Here is a 17,570-nt window from a genome sequence, read left to right on the forward strand (position 1 = left end):
GCCCACAGACTGGGAAAAGATTTTCACCAATCCTACATCCAACAAAGGGCTGATCTCCAAAATATACAAAGAACTCAAGGAACTAATCAACAAAGCACCAAATAACCCTACTAAAAAAATGGGGTACAGTGAATTCTCAATAGAGGAAATCAAAAAGGCTGAAAGACACTTAAGAAAATGCTCAACATCCTTAGCTATCAGGGAAATGCAAATCAAAACAACTCTGAGATTCCATCTTACTTCTGACAGAATGGCTAAAATTAGAAACACCAATGACAACTTATGCTGGAGAGGATGTGGAGAAAGGGGAACACTCCTCCACTGCTGGTGAGAATGCAAACTCGTACAGCCATTTTGGAGATCAGTATGGCGGTTCCTCAGGAAAATGGGAATTAGTTAACCTAAGAGGCAACCCCCCTCTTCGGCATATACCAAACGATCCACATCCATGCAACAAAGACATCTGCTCAACTATGTTCATAGCAACATTATTTGTAATAGCAAGAACCTGGAAGCAACCTAGATGCCCCTCAACTGAAGAATTGATAAAGAAGATGTGGCACATCTACACAATGGAAAACTACTCTGCAGAAAAAAATAATGGAATTTTGAAATTCGCAGGCAAGTGGATGGCACTTGAAGAAACCATCCTGAATGAGGTAACCCAGTCACAAAAAGAGGAACATGGTATGTACTCACTCATATATAGATTTTAGACCTAGAGCAAAGGATCACCAGCCTATAATTCACATCACCAGAGGAACTAGGATACAAGGTGTATTCTAAGAGATTCATATAAAGTCCCTCACAACTGGGAAGGGACAAGTCCCCCAGAGCTCAGGTGAAGTGGGGGGGCAGTGAATGGAGAGAGAAGTAAGAGAAAGAGAAGGGGAGGAGAGGAAAGCATGTACAACTAGGAAGATTGAGTCAGGGTAGGAATAGAAGACAAGAGAGAGAGAGAGAGAGAGAGAGAGAGAGAGAGAGAGAGAGAGAGAGAGAGAGAGAGAGAACATAAAAGAGGGAGCCATTATTGGTTTGAAGAGAAAACTGAACCTAAAGAAAGGTCTAGAGACCTACAAGACTGCCACCAACTAACAATTTGAACAACCATGGAAAGGCTACCATAAATGCCCTTCCCGGATAGTGAGATCAACAACTAACGTATCCATGGAGCCCTCATCTAATACCTGTTGGAAACAGAAGCAAACACCCATACCTAAACATTGAGTTGAACTAGAACCCAGATGCAGACGGAGAGGATATGACCAGGTTGCAGAAACACATAGAGACAGCTGACCTGAACAAGGAAGAGCTAACAGGCCCCCAGACTGATAGCTGGGAATCCAGCATGGGACTCACTCAGGCCCCCCTGAGTATGGGTCTCAGCCAGAAGGACTAGCAGTCTAAGGGACCTCAGACAGTGGAGCCAGGATGTATCCCTGCCGCACAAAAGGACCTTGCGAACACATCCCCCTTGAAGGATACTGCCTTAACCTAGAGTCAGGAGAGAAGTCCTAGTCCCTACTTCAAATGACCTGACAGATCTACATGACCCTACATGTGGAATTGGGGTGGGGGTTGGGAGGGGAGGGTGGTCAGGGTGCATGTGAGGGGGCAGGGTAAAAGGGAGGGAGGGAGAGGGAACTGGGATCGACATGTAAATTAATAAATGAAATGAAAAAAATATTTACATAAAAAAATGCCAATTCCGTTCCACATTGCTACCACTAGGTGGTGCTCACACCCCAGCCCTCCACCTTGGTTTAGACAGAGAAGTTAAAGCAGTTCAAGCCCATTTTCAAAGCTCTGGTGAACCTGAGAGAAGGAGTGGAAGTCCTACAAGGCAAGCATCCCACTGAAGCGCCTGCAGCCAGCCTAGAGCTGCATGTGGCAAGTGGCAGTAGGTCCTGCTTGATGCCAACACTGAAAACACCAAATCTTACCATGAGTTGCAACCAAGCAATCTCCTTTTGTGGCATTTGGAAGTAACTCAGCCTTTAACTTTATTTTTCCCCCAACAGAAAGCAAGCCTCGGATGCTCTCTGCTGTACATGTTTGAGGCCGGGACCTGAGATAATTCGCAGTGCTGAAAGCCACTGGTGCTGAGAGCTGGGCCTCAGATTTGCTCTCTACCCTGGAGTCCTGGTCTCTGACCTACGTGTGGCTCATCCCAAGTCTTTCTCTTAGGTTTCCACATATTCTGCAGCTGGGATAAATGTGAACAAACAGAAATGAATCTGACAAAAGCACTCATTTCCTCTAGGCTTCAGAGAAGTGGTTTAGTACCATGGAAACAGGCTTGTCAATCCTGGTGCCTGCTCTAGAATTCTTCCCTAAAAGTCAGGCTGACTTCGGGCAGGTGGATCCCTGGATGCCGGAGCATCCCAGGCAATTGCCGACGGACAGAGTGGCTCCCTCAAAGACAAGTTGGGAGTGGCTTCGGTGTAACCAGGACAAGAGAGCGAATCACCTCACCAACCGGTCTCAGTGTTTGACTCATATAAGCGATGACCACAAAGCTGGAATGGTCACATTGCTGTGATTTCATGATCTATATTATAATCATCGTCACTGTGAGAATTTTAAGCAGTGAAAATGGCAGAGGAAATCAAGAGCATCATTTTCTCTCAAGAGGCTGAAGCTTGAAAATCTTCCTTTCCTAACTATCAAATCAAGCTAGCCTCCCCCATAGACACATCTCATTCAATAATAGCATGGGACACCCCCTCCCCCAGCTGCTCCACAGGTAGAGCACCCACTCCTTCAGGTCTAGAAGGAGGCAACACTAAAGAGCTGTGCCCCACTATGATTATGCTTTAAGGATATTGGGACATGTAGGAAGATAACTGGAATGACATTAGTGGCTGCGGGAAGGAGGACAAGAAATTAAGAGTTTGAGAAGTACTGATCATCTCATATAAACGTGTAAGAACCCTGGTGCACGAAAGGCCTTTGGGAGCACATTCCCTATGGAGGGTTATCCCCTTAACCTAGAGGCAGGAGGGAGGGCATAGACCCTACCCCAAATGACTTGACAGATTTAGATGACCCCTCCTGGAAGGCATCACCCTACATGTGGAGTGGGGGTGGGGAATGGGATGGGAGGTTGGTCAGGGGGCACGAGAGGGTGGAAGACAGGGAGGGAGGGGGAACTGGGATCGATATGTAAAATAAGAAAAGAAAAAAAAAAAAGAACCTGCTCCCAGGGTGAAAAGGGGTGGGGGTGGGGGATAAATGGAGCATGAAGGAGACAAGGGTTATTAAAGGACTGTCAAGTTTGCTTTTCTACTACAGGAAGAACAGGACAAAACTATTTCTAGAGTATTTAAGAGTATGTGCTGTGATGGATAGCTTTAGCTGACAATTTGACACAACTTAAAATCACTTGGGAAGAGTCTTGAAGGATTGTTTACATTGGGTTGTGATGGGAGTTGTCATTCTGTAAATATGTTTCTCTTGTTGGCTAATGAATAAAGCACTGTTGGCCAATAGGAAAGCATGATAGGCAGAACTAGGAGACAAAGAGGATTTGAGGAAGTAGTAGGGAGGAGTCAACAGGGAGAGACTTAAGAGAACAGAAGGCTGGGCCCTCTCTCCGGTAAGATAAGACCACATGGAAGTACTTAGATTAATAGAAATGGGTTAATATTTAAGACAGATCTAGCCAATAAGAAATTAGTAACTGGCCAACAGCTCTATATCTAATACAGCATCTCTGTGTGTTATTTGGGGCTGGTGTGGCTGTGGGACCGGACCGTCAGGGAAAACTGCTCCTAACAGGATTGGCTTGTGGGAATGTCTGTGGGGAATCGTCTTAAGTTAACTGCTGTGGGAAGGCCCAGTCCAATGTGAGTAGCAACATTCCCTAGGCAAGGAGTTTTGAACTATGTCAGGGTAGAGGAATTGAGCTGATCACAAGCAAGTAAGTTATTATTCATATATCCATTTCTCTCTGTTCCTGACTTTGCATATGATGTGACCTGTGGTTCGAAGTTCCTACCGCGATTTTTCCCAGATGACAAACTGTAACCTGGGAGTGTAAGCCAAATAAGCCTTTCTTCCCCTACAGTGCTTTTCTGTCAGGTTTTTAAAATCACAGCAACAGAAATGAAACTAAACAATTACCTTCATGAGTTCTAGAGTGTGTGAGGTAAAGCATACTCTCAGAATAAGGCATATTCGGACTCTCAGAGGTGGATTCATTGGAAGTAAAACCTGGATTCTATATAGCTGTACTGTATAGCTGGAGTAAAACGGACAGGGTATAGCTGAACCAACTCAGACACCTGTTCTGTAAGCCAAAGAGACATGGATGCCTGTAGGAATGTTCATATTTTCAACAGGACAGTTAGCTCAGTAGGCCTGCACTATCCAATCGTACTTACTAGTCATCTATGACTGTATAATGCAACTTAACAAAAATGAAATTCAGGTGTTTGCTTTCCAGTCGCTGCACATGCCCGCATGGCTACCTTGGTTACTGTATGAGACAAGGATAAGGGACAGAGAGCTCTGAGTCCAGCCAGGAAAGCTCATGTCTCCCAGGGGTCATGTGTTAAAAGCTTGGTGCGTGGGTTGGCACTATTGGAAGGTTGGTGAAATCTTTGTGGAGAGGAGCCAAATATGAAAGGTTTTTAGGCCACTGGGGCATGTCCTTGAAGGTGACAGCGGGAACTCTGTCTTCTGTTTTCTTTCTTGTTGCTTTGGCTTGTGAGGTTGCCACTTTGTTCCAACACATACACCTGTCATAATTCAAGCAGCAGGGTTACTTGGATTTGAACTTGGGCTTCTGGGTCATTGAGCTAAACAAACCTTTCTATTTATAAATGCCTCAAGTATTTTGTCATGGCAACTAAAAGGTAACTAGTACAGAGTCACCGCCCGTCTCTGGCCAGTGTCAGCTTAGCAGTCTCTTCACCTCTGTGGGATTGCTTTCCCAGGGTCTCTGCAAAGAGCCTCCCCAGTGATGGAAACAGAGGCATTAACTTGAACTAGCTTCTGCGCTGAGCCTGCAGCCAAAGTGGCCCGAGGACTGTGCCAAGCAGGACCAGTGGCTTCCCTGCTCTACCCTCTGCAGACAGCACTCTGAATTGGAGTTTTGTACCAGCCTAAGTTATGGGGAAGCCAGTCCACAGAGCTTTCTATCTCCCATGAAGGGTCTCCTCTTCATGGTCACAATCTCTGGCTACAACTGAGATGAGGTGTAAAAATAAAGTAGTCCCTTTTGGGCAGCTGCTAGACTGATGCTGTGATGGATCATTTGCATTTATGTAAATTCCACGATTATGTAAATCACAGCAACATTTCAATGCAAGAAACTGGACAGGCTGGCTAGAATTTGGAAAAAGGGCAGGACCAGGAGGCCTGCTATGCCCATGGACCAAGTGTTCCCGGGTGTGGAGGAGAGGCAGGGCCTGCCCTGATCTGTGGACAGCTGTTGCACATGTGAGCAGACACACAATGGGAGGCGCTGCAAAGAACACAGAATAGTCTTAGGATTTAATAGTGGCAATTCAATAGTGGCATTGCTCTTGCTTCCAGGCATTGTCTAGCTTTGGCCAGACATTTCAATACAGAGGGTGTATGAGGCTGAAGGGAGGCTCTCTTCTTAAGGGGAGAGCAATGGGAAGAAAGTACTGTGTGAAAGAATGATTGCTTTAGACAATGGCACATCATCATTGCAGACTAATCATAAAATAACACAGAGGAAATTCAGATGGAGCCTCTGTACCAAAGTGAACTGACTTTGGGTCTATTAATTGACTGTCTCTAATTTGAGGCATTGCGTGTGGAATACACATGCCTGTTTCATGCCTCTGTTTCTGCTTTCTGCCTCATCTGTGTCCCACCTTAACCGGTGTGTCTCAGCAGTCTTAAATTTCAAGCAATAATGAAGCTATTAGCATTCTCTTGGCCTGACTCCTTGCCCTCTGTCCTTTAGCAGCAGTGTCCCTGGCGAACCCATTTTGGCTATCTTTAGATCTCTGGGCCCCCTGGTTTGTCCTTGGGGCTCTCTGTGTGACTCTCAAGAGTGTCTTGATGAGAAGATATAAGGAAATGGCATCTGGTCCCACTTAATCCAGACTTGCCCTGTGAGTGTATGGGTTCTCCTTGTACAACTTCAGGGGTCAGTGGAACATTTCAGAACTTAAAAAATTTTTTAGTAGTTAAATTAAATTGTTTGGGAAGCTTGGTGATTATTTTGTGGGTTGGGAAAGGGTTTTTGAACACAGGCATTTCATGTGCCCATGGCACAAGCCGGTAGGAATCTAAGTTTTACCTAAAGAAAACCGAGTGAAAATGTTTTTGTTACTATATCTGTGGTCACAAAATAGAGGAATTAAAAAAAAAAAAGTAATGACAAAGAGTTTCAGAGAGTTTGCCAGTTTTAGTCTACGGCTGGGGTGGGAAATAGATGTGGAGGAGATGCTGTGAAAGCTACTTTGCTAAGTACTGCCCTTTAGGACTAAGGATCTATTTTATTCCCCATACAGTCTCATGGGAAAATGATCCCAGATGGCAGGATTAGGGAGATGGCTCAGTAGTAAAGTACTTGCTGTTCAAGCAGAAGGGTCTGGGTTTAGATTCTCAGTATCCAAGTTAAAACTGGAGGTGGGGAGTACATGTCTGGGGGGTGGAGACAAGTGGATCTCCAGTGTAGTCCAAACAGGAAGCTCCCTGTTCAGAGAGACCCTGACTCAAGTGGTTGAGGAAGACACCCCAACATCAGCCTTTTGCCTTCGAAGGGGTGAACTGACACACATAAGCTCACACACATGAGCAAGAGCACACTCCTACACACACAGATACAGAGAGATGAGAGGTAGACAGATACTGTGAAAATATGGTCCATGCTTACTAACAGAAGTCAGAATTGTAGAGAAACTTTGCCTGCTCAGACTAACATGATCTTGTTTCTTCAGAATGTCAATATTGACTTTGGAAACAATCATGGATATGCCAGAGATCAATATCCCAAAGGATTTCCTTCCATAGCCAGAAGCTATGCTTTTCAAAGTGTAGCACCTGTGGTGAAAGATGATGCAGGTTGTAACACAGTTTCCTGGGTTCCATTGCAAAACCCAAAGAGTGACAATCTCTGGCTTCCACATTTTTAGATAAGAGTGCCAACTATTCTTGATGTTCAAGACAACTGGGGGAAGCTTAACATACAGTGAAGCAATAATACGCTTTGAAGACCTCCATCTTATCCGTTCCACTTTCTCTTAACAATAGACAAAGGCAATTTCCCTCAAACTCATAAAACCCTAGTTTTGACGACCCATCTGTAAACACATAGCCTAAGTCTCCAGCTGATGGCAAGGTTGTAGCAGTTGCTTGCTGAAGGAAACACAGAATGGCCCCAGCAGCCAACATGTTCAGCTGTCTTAGCTCTGTGATTTATGTACTATGGCCCCAGGGCAGATGGTTGCTTGGCCCAAAGAAGCAAGTTCAGGAAGGTGTGTCATCTGTGACCCAGAGAAGCCAAACCTCTTTACTTCTTCACACACCATTAGTAGCAATTGCATCTGATTTATCCTGGACAGGTCCAGATAAATTAGACTGAAGACAGGTTCTTCTACACCCTGTCCAGGAGGCATCTGTGCTGAAAGCCAACACTCACAAGACTGCTCTTGGGGGTGGATATGGCTGAGTTTGTGCTCTGGGAGACCTTGACTGTCTCCTTTCCTTTCCATGTCACAGCTGTGTTTGTAAGCCTAGTCATCTCCCTGAACTTTAGCAGAGCGGACAGTTGCATTCCTTGGCATCCCCTACTCACACATGTCTCTAGACCAAAAAAAAAAAAAAAAAAAAAAAAAAAAAAAAAAATGTAACTTTCAAAAAGCCTGAGGAAATACCTGTGGTGGTTTGAAAGAAAATGGCTCCTCAAATAGAGCAGCATTATTAGGAAGTATGGCTTTGTAGAAGTAGGTGTGGCCTTGTTGGAGGAAGTGTGTCGCTGTGGGGGGTGGGCTTTAAGGTCTCCTATGCTTAAGCTACACTCAGTGTGACACACAGTTGCTTCCTGTTGCCTATGGATGAGGATGTAGAAGTCTCAGATTCTTCTCCAGCACCATGCTTGCCTATGTGTTACCTACCGTGAAGATAGTGAACTAAACCTCTGGACTGTAAGCCACCCATTTCAATGTTTCCATTTATAAGAGTTGCAGTGGTCATGGTGTCTCTTCACAGCAATAGAAACCCTAACTAAGACAGTACCCTAAAGAGGCAGAATGGTGGAATGTTCAGGAGCAGGACAAAGCTCACCAGAAAACATGTTTGGAAAGTCTGGGTTGAAACTAAAAGGAATATTCTCAGTTTGAAGTGACTAATCCTTTCTAATGATGGAGAATAAGCATAGAGTTCATGTGTGTCCTGAAGTCTATTGCCTATGACTTCCAATGATGGACATAACACACTGAGTTCTTCTGCTCTTGGGGTGGGTCTTGATCCAGCCAGAGATACCTACTTAAGCCCTAGAACTCAGAGCACATACTTTAGAACATATGTTACTTAGTGTTCAGGACAAACCCTGTGATAGTTTTCAACCTCAAACAATTCACAGGGAAGTGCTCTGTAAAGTAGGTCATATAGTCCTGATGCAGAGATAAGAAAAGGGAAAGCCAAAGAGAGTGATTTCTCTAAGATCAATGATGCTAGTAAGAAGGTGTAATAGGCACAGTTTTCTAGACACTTAGAACACACACACACACACACACACACACACATGCATCATACATGTACATCAGATTAATTATGAAATGTTGGCTCATATCTGCCACAATATGCAATCTATAAAGCTGGTAGTATAATTGTGGATCAGACACGATAACCAAGGAGCCACTGATTCAACTCCCTCTTTGAGTTGGGGTGTCCAAGAGCACCAGTGTCCAAGGGCACAGGAAGATGAATGACTCTATTTAAGCAGGGAGAAGAAATTACTGCCTTTACCATGTTCCACTGAAGTGCTGGAGGGGCTGGCTAATACACACTTTCTTTGATTAGAGTGGTCTTCTTTTTTAATTCTACCCATACAAATGCTCTGTCTGGACAGACTCCAGATTATGGCTTGAATCTGAAATATCCCACAAGTTTTGACTGTTCTCTAGCTAGCTTGGGAAGTGAGGTCCTGCTGGAAGAAATACGACATCAGAGGCAGGACTTGGAGGGGGCAGCCTGGTCACTTGCTCCTGTTTCATTCTCTGCATCCGACGAGTCCATGATGATGTTGACAGCCTCTGCCACATGCTTCCACTACCATGGCTTAACTATTCCATTCTCCTTCCTGGACACTGTGACTTGAATCATTCTGGAACTTTGAGCCCAAACAAATCTTTTATTCTCTAAGTTTGTATCTGGCAGCTATTTTGACAATGAAACAAAGTAACCAATACACAGAAACACCCAGAAATATTGTACCACTGAGAACTGGGCCTCCCTTAGCCAGTCAAGTTGACACATAGAATTAACTGTCACATGAGACCAGCATTAGGAGCCAGCTCTCCCAATCCTTATTTGTTTCTCTTATTTGTAATGGTCTATTTTCATGTGCTTCTGCTTGCCAAGCTCAGGAGTTTGGTTATCTCTATTCAGTTAAACAAGGGAGGAATGTTCACAGGCTTTCTTGGTGGAAACTTGGATGGCTCTGAGGATTTACTGGGGATAGAAAGGGGAGGGTAGTAGGTGACAGATGTGCTTCTCTGTTGTAATCTGACCCACTAAGAACTATAACATGGCTGACATATCCATTTAGGTCAAGACTATAGCCCCAAGGAAAGTGGGGACTCATTGGGGATATTTTTATGAGGTGAAACCTACAGGACAATTAGGTCTAACAGGTATAGGGGGAGTTGGAGAAAAGGGTGACTTAAGGTAATTTCCAGGTTAGGTAGTCAAGATAGAAAAGGGGACAGAAATATAGGAGAGTCCAGTTTTGTTAGACATATCAAGAGTTAGTAGAGACATGCCAAGGTTGTGACATGCAGCTCTCTAATACAGAATTATTTACCCACAATGGACCTCAGGGAGATTTCTTCTGAGAGCACAGGGGTGTGGTGTGGTCATGGAAGGCATGCTGGATGAGGGAACACTGAGAGGGAAGAGTTCTAGGGCACTGGGGAGGGGAGTCAGGAGCCATGAAGTCAGCAAGAAGGAGCAGTCAAGAGGGTGACAGAATAGCCACAGAGTAATTAGATCCGGACGACCTGAGACCACTGTTCTGCGTAGCCAGCGAGCAAGCAGGGGTCTGGGTAACCAACTTGAAGGAAGGAAAATGTATCAACACAGAGACACCCGTTATGTCCTTGAGAAAAATTCCACACTGACAAGCCTTACACTGGTGTTGAGAAGTATAGTGGCAAGACCGACTTAAAATGGTAACTTACCACAATGAGCGCCACCACAGACAGCGTGTAGTAGATGGAATCCCTCAGCAGGCACCAGGAGGAAAGAGCCACGACCTAAAAGAAGAGGGAGACAAACAGGAAACAGGCCGTCAGGCTATCCAAACAAGACAGGCTATCCAGAACTTGTCCTCCAGGAGGACCCGGCTAGAAGAGAGAGAAAGAAAGGTGTGTTTTCCATTTCTGGTCAGTGGCAAACCAGGGACAGAGACTCAATATGTTTGCTGCCTGGCCCTGATCAGTCTGCCCGCCAATGGGGACTTATGGAAAGGGTTTAGTGCTATTAGTTAGGATCTTCTCCTAAGAAGATGTAGCAGGTGGCCTGACAGAAGTAACTAGTGACAAAAAAATGGGAGGGGTCAAGGGACTTGTTCCACTGTGACCGTGGTCTGACCTCGGAGAAGGAGAGAAGGAAGGCTTGTGTGTCCAGCTGCTGAGCAGTTCCAGAACTGTGTAGATAAGGTCAAGGTGGGGCTTTGGGGCAAAAGTGCTCACTAAGGGGGTCTTACAGTTTCCAGGCACAAGTTGTTTAGCATCTTTCATATGAATAGAGGGACAGCTGTGAACTCATGCCCTCATCAACACAGAATGAGCTCCTGGACCGGGCAGCTGCTACCCTTCAGAAGGCAGAGACAGGCCCCTGTAGACCCTCCAGGTTTTCTTGACTCATCCTATCACATGTCTAGATCTGTTATCAACTGACAAAAACTAAATGGATTTACTGAGCAAGTGGGAAAGAAAGTTACTTAGTAGTGGGTCTATGCCACCTTGATGAGATGTTGGCTTTGTTGACATGGCTGCAGAAGGAGGACGAGTCTTGTTGGAGGACGACAGTAGGGAAACCAGGACTGGGCATCATGGGGAGGTGTGGGCAAGCCGTTTTCCCTCCTGTAAATCCTTCAAAGTCTCTTTTCAGGGGGCTCTGTAGGTCTATGTTGGCAGACTTGGGCAGAGCTATCTGGAGAAGCCCGCAGAAGCGTGTCAGCTGCTTTTACCCTTGGACCAGTAGGTGGAAAAGGACAGCACAAATGCCAACACTCCCTGGTAGGCCAGTGACAGGCAGGTATTACACCAGGCATACCTGGAAATGGGATCCCAAAGGTAGGTGGTTTCCCAAGCCTCTGCTGACCCTGACTTCTGGGTCATCTACAAAGACCAGGTGAAGGAAAAGGCGAGGAGGCTTTTTGTATTTGGCCAACATGAATGGCAGGCCAGCCTCTTTCCATTAGTGCATTTTTTCTACATAGCACACTGACATGTACATATTTTTCATGGCTAATTTTGCCTCATTAGGTCTTCGTATTGGCTGATTTAAGTTAATGATGACAGGGCTGTCCAGATGAGACCCACTCCATGGCAATTGCTGCACAATGACTACAGAGCTTTCTTCACGCTTTCATCATTTGCCCCTGGATTGTGGGATTGTGGACTCTTAGAAGCCGTGGTCATCACTCACCATGGATGGAATAGAATAAATTGAACTAAACTGCTCATTTGCCAGCAGGTTGCAAAAGGTCTTGGATATTTATTCAGTGTATTATAATCAGGCGAATGAATTTACAACATGAGATAAATACCAGTTCTAAACCTCTTTTAGCAACCCACTCCGGCTTTTAGATAGCAGCAGACTGATCTCATATGACTGCTGTTCCTCTTTCTTTTTATGCTGTAACCATATGACAAAGCAAATATTCTTAAAACAAGACAAAAAAAAAAAAAAAAGGATAAAAGAGATGATCTGAGCAATACAATTTTGGAAGCTGGAAAGCAGGGGAATAACTGGCCACTCACATGGCTTTGTAGAAGCTAGGCAGCAGATGGGCCCTGAGATAGGACTATTTATGAATATGACTGTTTAAGAATTTCATCCCCAGACTTCTCTCATTTTAACAGCCTGGCCACCTTAACAGAAAGCAAGTGCGACGGTGTGTGTGCGACAGCGGTTCTGCAAACAGATGTGCAGAGGGAGGGTAACCAAGTGCATAATCTATCAGTGACCTCCAGAAATTAGGGACTTACACATTTTCAGAGTCAAAAGGCCCCCCAAGTGTGTGGCTCAGCAAACAGGGACAAAAATAAAAAAGTATATCTAAATTATTCATTTAGGTTAACTATACAAAACACATAGCCACAAAATTTCACAATGGTCAGCTAAGAACAGACTTTAAAATTGAGACAGAGACAGATTAAACAAGGAGGAGAAAGAAGGTGAAGGGGAGGGGGGAGGGAGGAAGAGAGAGAGAGAGAGAGAGAGAGAGAGAGAGAGAGAGAGAGAGAGTATCTAAATGATCAAAACAGATCAACAACTGATTCCTCAACAAAAGTACTGGAGACCAGAAGGAAATGGGTAATATCTTCAAAATTAGAGAGGAGAAATTATTTTAACTGAAAGTTTGTTTGTAACTGACTTATCAGTTAAAAGTGAGGAAAGAAAGAGTGCCAAAGTTTGGCTCCCTCCAAAATTTCTCTCTGATGCACTCCTTCAAAATGAGAATTACATAGAGAACATGTCGCAAAACACTGTGAACTTAGCAACTAGACTCTGCAATAACAACTGAAGGACATTTCTAAAATGGTGGCAAAAGGAAATGATAGGAGGAAGATTCAATATTATAACACAAAATATTTTCAGCAGGTTTAGAAGGTGCCTACTCATGATACACACCTGTAATCCCAGCACCTGGGAAGCTAAGGCTAGAGGGCTGTGAATCTGAGGCTAGCCTGAGCTACACAGCAAGACCCTATCTCCAAAACACGCACACTTGAGCCAAACTGAAACAAATAAAAAGACAGTCATAAACTACCAGGAAAACAGAAGTGCTCCAGAAAGATTATGAATCAGTACATATTAATGGCCCAGTTAGAAAGAGTGGTTGCATAGTCATAATAAATTAAGTAGGCTGTTGTATAAACAAACTTGTGACACAAGTCTTTGAGGATAATTCAGCCAGGGCTGGGACTAACAGCTCCTCTCCCATGCTGTGAAGTCAATACAGAACGCTTGCAACTGAAAATCCAATAGCTGCCACCTCAGCATGTTACTTAGGGATTTCATAGCAGATACCAAGAGCAGCCACATTAGTAGAGAGTAGTGGGAAATTGGTACTGATGGGGCTGCAAGATGGCTGTTTTCCAGAAGAAGTCATTAATAACTGGTTCCCCGCTTAAGCTCTGTGCATATATAACCTTAATAAAATAGGAAAGGGTGATACAAATCATCCACTGAGATTTACTAATGCAGGAAATGAACCTCACACCAAGTCCAGATGTCCAAATTGAACAGACTGTGATACATTTTCTCTCATTATAAATTGTCTTTAGCATCTGGACTGTGGACAAACTTCAGCCCCAGATTAAGATGTAACATGTTACAAAACCGATTTCCTGGCTACTTGGAACATAGTTAAGAAAGCATCAAACCAGAGGATAATCTCTTTCTCCTCAAGAGGGAATTGGGGGAAGGCACATCCCCAAACCTTCCACAGCTCTGCCAGAGATATGGTGAAGGCTCCACCAGGGACTGTTGTCCTTTCTGCCTAACTTTCTGATCCCATCATTCATTGATAATGACCACATGTATCTGACTCTGCAACCAAAGGGTGCAAAGGGTTATTTTCTGCAATCTGCAAAAATGTCCTAGTGTGTTAGGGCTTGCCCTCTTTTACCAGCTACCAGAGCAAAATGGAAAGGTCTGACCAAGGTTGTGCCAGTAGAATTGGGGGAGAATTAGGATTCAAACCCAGGAAGCTTGGGTTGTAAGTCTCTGTACCTGTATACTGTACTATATGTTAAGTCGCAAGAGGCAATGCTGAATACAACAACAACAAAAACAAAAACAACCTTCTCCCCGCAAAAAGCCCCCAGATATCCCCTTGCCATTGTATTGCCTCCTCTAGGGAGGGAGTTTCCATCCTCCATTATTTTAAGCTGTTAAAACAAGAATGTTAGAGATGTAGCAAAAGGGAAAGTAAAAGACAATACAGCATTGGCCACAGTTAAATTTAGAAAAGAAGTATTTTAGGGAGATGCGGGACAAGCAGTCAAAGCATGCAGACTGCAGGTATGTATGTAAATGTACTAGGAGGGAGAGAGCTGGTTAAATGCATGCTGAAACTACTGGTCCATGTGTCCACGTCCCCAAAAGAAAATCCCTGCCATTGCTTGGCAATTGGTTCATTTCCCATAAACATGGATACATGAACCCTGAGCATCCACACAGTTCCCTTTGCTTCAAGGAAGATGGGGGCAGGATCCACCTGACTCACACCTTGAACACATTTAGTGGAGATGGACATGTCAGTATCCCTGAGCCAAAAGGGTGCATCTGTCTACAGATGTCCCTCAACCCAGAGCAGGCTGACAAGCAGATAGTTCAACTTCTGTTACACAACAACTGACAGAAGGCAAGACAAGGCATTCTGGTGAAGTGGCCAGAACAAGGGTCCTGGGAGGAAACCAACAGTGAGTAATTTTGCCTTTGACCTCATTAATCGGTGGCAGAGATGGTGTGGATTGCAAACTCCTGAGCAATCCAGCCAGAGGCTCTGCCCCACCCCCACAGCTCTAGGAAACCCTCCCGGCTGGAATTTCATCTTGATATTTCCTTGCTATTTCTGGAGTGCATTTCACACATTCTCCACTGAATATGCAGCTTCGATTTCCTTCCTATAATTCCATTTCATTTCAGAGTGGTATAAATGAGAAAAAGAGAGTCACACTTTCCAAACAGAGGAAAACACATTCTTCTCTCTTTTGGGATTCTGGATTCTTCAAAGAGGTTAAAAGTAATTGTTTTCAGCAAAATTATGCCTTCTGTATATGGATATATTATAACTCGCCACACAGCTATTCATATATATGATATAAACAGAGTATCTTTGGAAATATAAAGTATATGTGCATATAATTCAATACAGTATGTACTGCCAGTTTTTTTTTTTTTTTTTGATGACAAATATGGCATGCCAGACACATTTTTAAAAGTCAAATCCTTTTATTTTGTTTAGTGCTTTTCTTTTTTAGTAAAACTATCAAGACAGACAAAACACCACAATAACTGTACTACTGTCTCAGAGTTGCTATTGTCTCAGAGAAATGCTATTTCACACAGACTTCATAGAACAAAAATTAAGAAGACCATAAGATTGGTTTAGTTCCAAGCTTTTGAGCGGACACAATTCCCATCTCAGGAAACACAGCCATAGTCTGGAGCTGGGACAGGGCTCTGGGATCCCCTGAAACAGCATGAAGACACCAACACGGAGGTCTGAACAGAAGAGAGACTGATGTGGGCTCTTCCTCCACCAGGAAGTCTTGGTGCTACCAAATGTCCACTCTTCAGATTTGCTGAAGAAAATTTCAACACTGGGAAAAAACTCTGGAATCTAAATGGGCTTTGCTCTTTTTAGAGGTTTGCTATGTCATGATTTTTCGAAACACATGAGCTTCTGAATATTTTCCCTTTTTATTTGTGTGTGTGTGTCTTCCTCTGTCGCCTTACTTTTTGAGATAGTATCTCTCACTGAAACTGAAGCTCCCTGAGAGACTAGCCTGGCTAGCAGACCACTGGTGCCCTCCCATCTCTTCTTCCCAGAGCTGCTATTATGGGCATATGCTGCCTGTGTGTGCTTTTGACCTGGGTTTTGTCATTCTTGGCCAGCAGACTCTGCCCACTAAGCCAATTCTCCAGCCAACGAACTTTGACTTATTTATTAATCTTCACAATAAGAACATAAAGTAGATTCATAGTTACTTTTTCTAAGAAAACTCATTTTGAGTTCTAGTTTTACACCCCCAAAAAAACCAAGTGACAGTCAACAAGCTGCTGTCTGAGATATATTTATATAAACAGGCCACCTCGGGACAGTGGGAACAGAGAATAATCTTTTCAAGGTTTTTCCATCCAGCGTGCTGGATGATGAACATGACCACCCATAATGACCTGGGCTTTCTGGGGGTTATGAAGGGCCTTCTCCATCTCTTACAACATGATGTGCAGTAGTTGTTGTGATAAATGTAAGCCACTGCCTGCTACTCCAGAGTTCACCTGCACCCCAGGATGCCACAGTTCACTCTGCTGTAGCAAAGAAGACAATCTAGTCTATGGGGCTATGTCCTGCTGTGCCCCTGGGACTCTGCCCATTCAAGGGCCCAATGCAGGTACATCCGTATTCACAGCCAGGCACTGACTGATGTACCAGCACATCTCAGTATTTGTTAGTACTAGTTACTCGATACAAGTTTCCGGAATAAAAGTAGCATGTTTAATCCACATGTACCAAATGGATGAAACAGAAATGCAAGTATTGTATGTGTTGGGGAGGTGACTTTGAGGGGTTGGGGAAGGGAGGCAGATAGCAGAAGGAAGACAGAAAAGTTATGATAGCTGGCAAGCCAGGCTCAATCCCAGTGGGAGGTAGGCAGACAAAGAGCAGCTGGGTTACTTAGGCAACTATCAGCCACACAAGTGTTACCTTTCCTGATACCTTTTAACCCAAGAGGGCAGAAAATACAGGCTTCAGTGGCAAGAAAGAACCCCTGGGGAAAAGAAATAAAGCTCTACAGTTGGAAATCAGACCAGGGAAATTGAACTGGTAAAAGTAAAGAAAAGGGTTATGTATGCATTGAGCACTGGTTATGTCTCCTCTAACTGAAAATGTGAATTTATACAAGAATTCAATGAACACACACACACACACACACACACACACACACACACACACACACACACACACACACAATTTCTTTCTAATCAAGAGCAAGCAAGTTTCTTTAGGAGCAGAGTTAACTGTTCTGGAATTAGGCTGGATGGGGAAAGAGGTTGGAGGCCTCTGCAATAACTGTACTGCATCACAAAAGCATCTGCATCCCACAAAAGCATCAGCTGTATCAACTGAGGTTGCCCTCATTCACAATCTCCTGGATAAAGAGATGAAATGCTGGACAGGAATGGTTAGTAAAACCGAGTATGTAATTTTTTTTTTTCTCATCAACGTTCATCGATCCCCTCCTCTACCTTTTGGAGATGGAAGCCTTGAGGCTGGGCTCCTTAGTGTTTGGTGATTTAATTGTTGGTGTTGGCAGCCATCCCTTAGGACCACTGCAGAACCATGAGAGCCCACATCTCACTAGCACAGTGATGTAATATGCACTTACAATGTTGGCTGG

The 17,570-nt window shown here is 44.1% G+C and overlaps 1 protein-coding gene across 1 annotated transcript in view; it reads right to left on the minus strand.

The window, feature by feature from the left end:
* Slc24a3 (solute carrier family 24 member 3) overlaps positions 1 to 17,570 on the minus strand; it is a 480,001-nt gene that overhangs the window by 49,624 nt on the left and 412,807 nt on the right. The window contains exon 7 of the mRNA XM_051183243.1: positions 10,386 to 10,460. Within this exon, the coding sequence (XP_051039200.1) occupies positions 10,386 to 10,460 (75 nt within the window). The remainder of the gene's footprint in view (positions 1 to 10,385; positions 10,461 to 17,570) is intronic.

The sequence above is a fragment of the Phodopus roborovskii genome, unplaced genomic scaffold (genome assembly GCF_943737965.1).
Source record: "Phodopus roborovskii unplaced genomic scaffold, PHOROB, whole genome shotgun sequence".
In the NCBI taxonomy this organism is placed as follows: domain Eukaryota; kingdom Metazoa; phylum Chordata; class Mammalia; order Rodentia; family Cricetidae; genus Phodopus; species Phodopus roborovskii.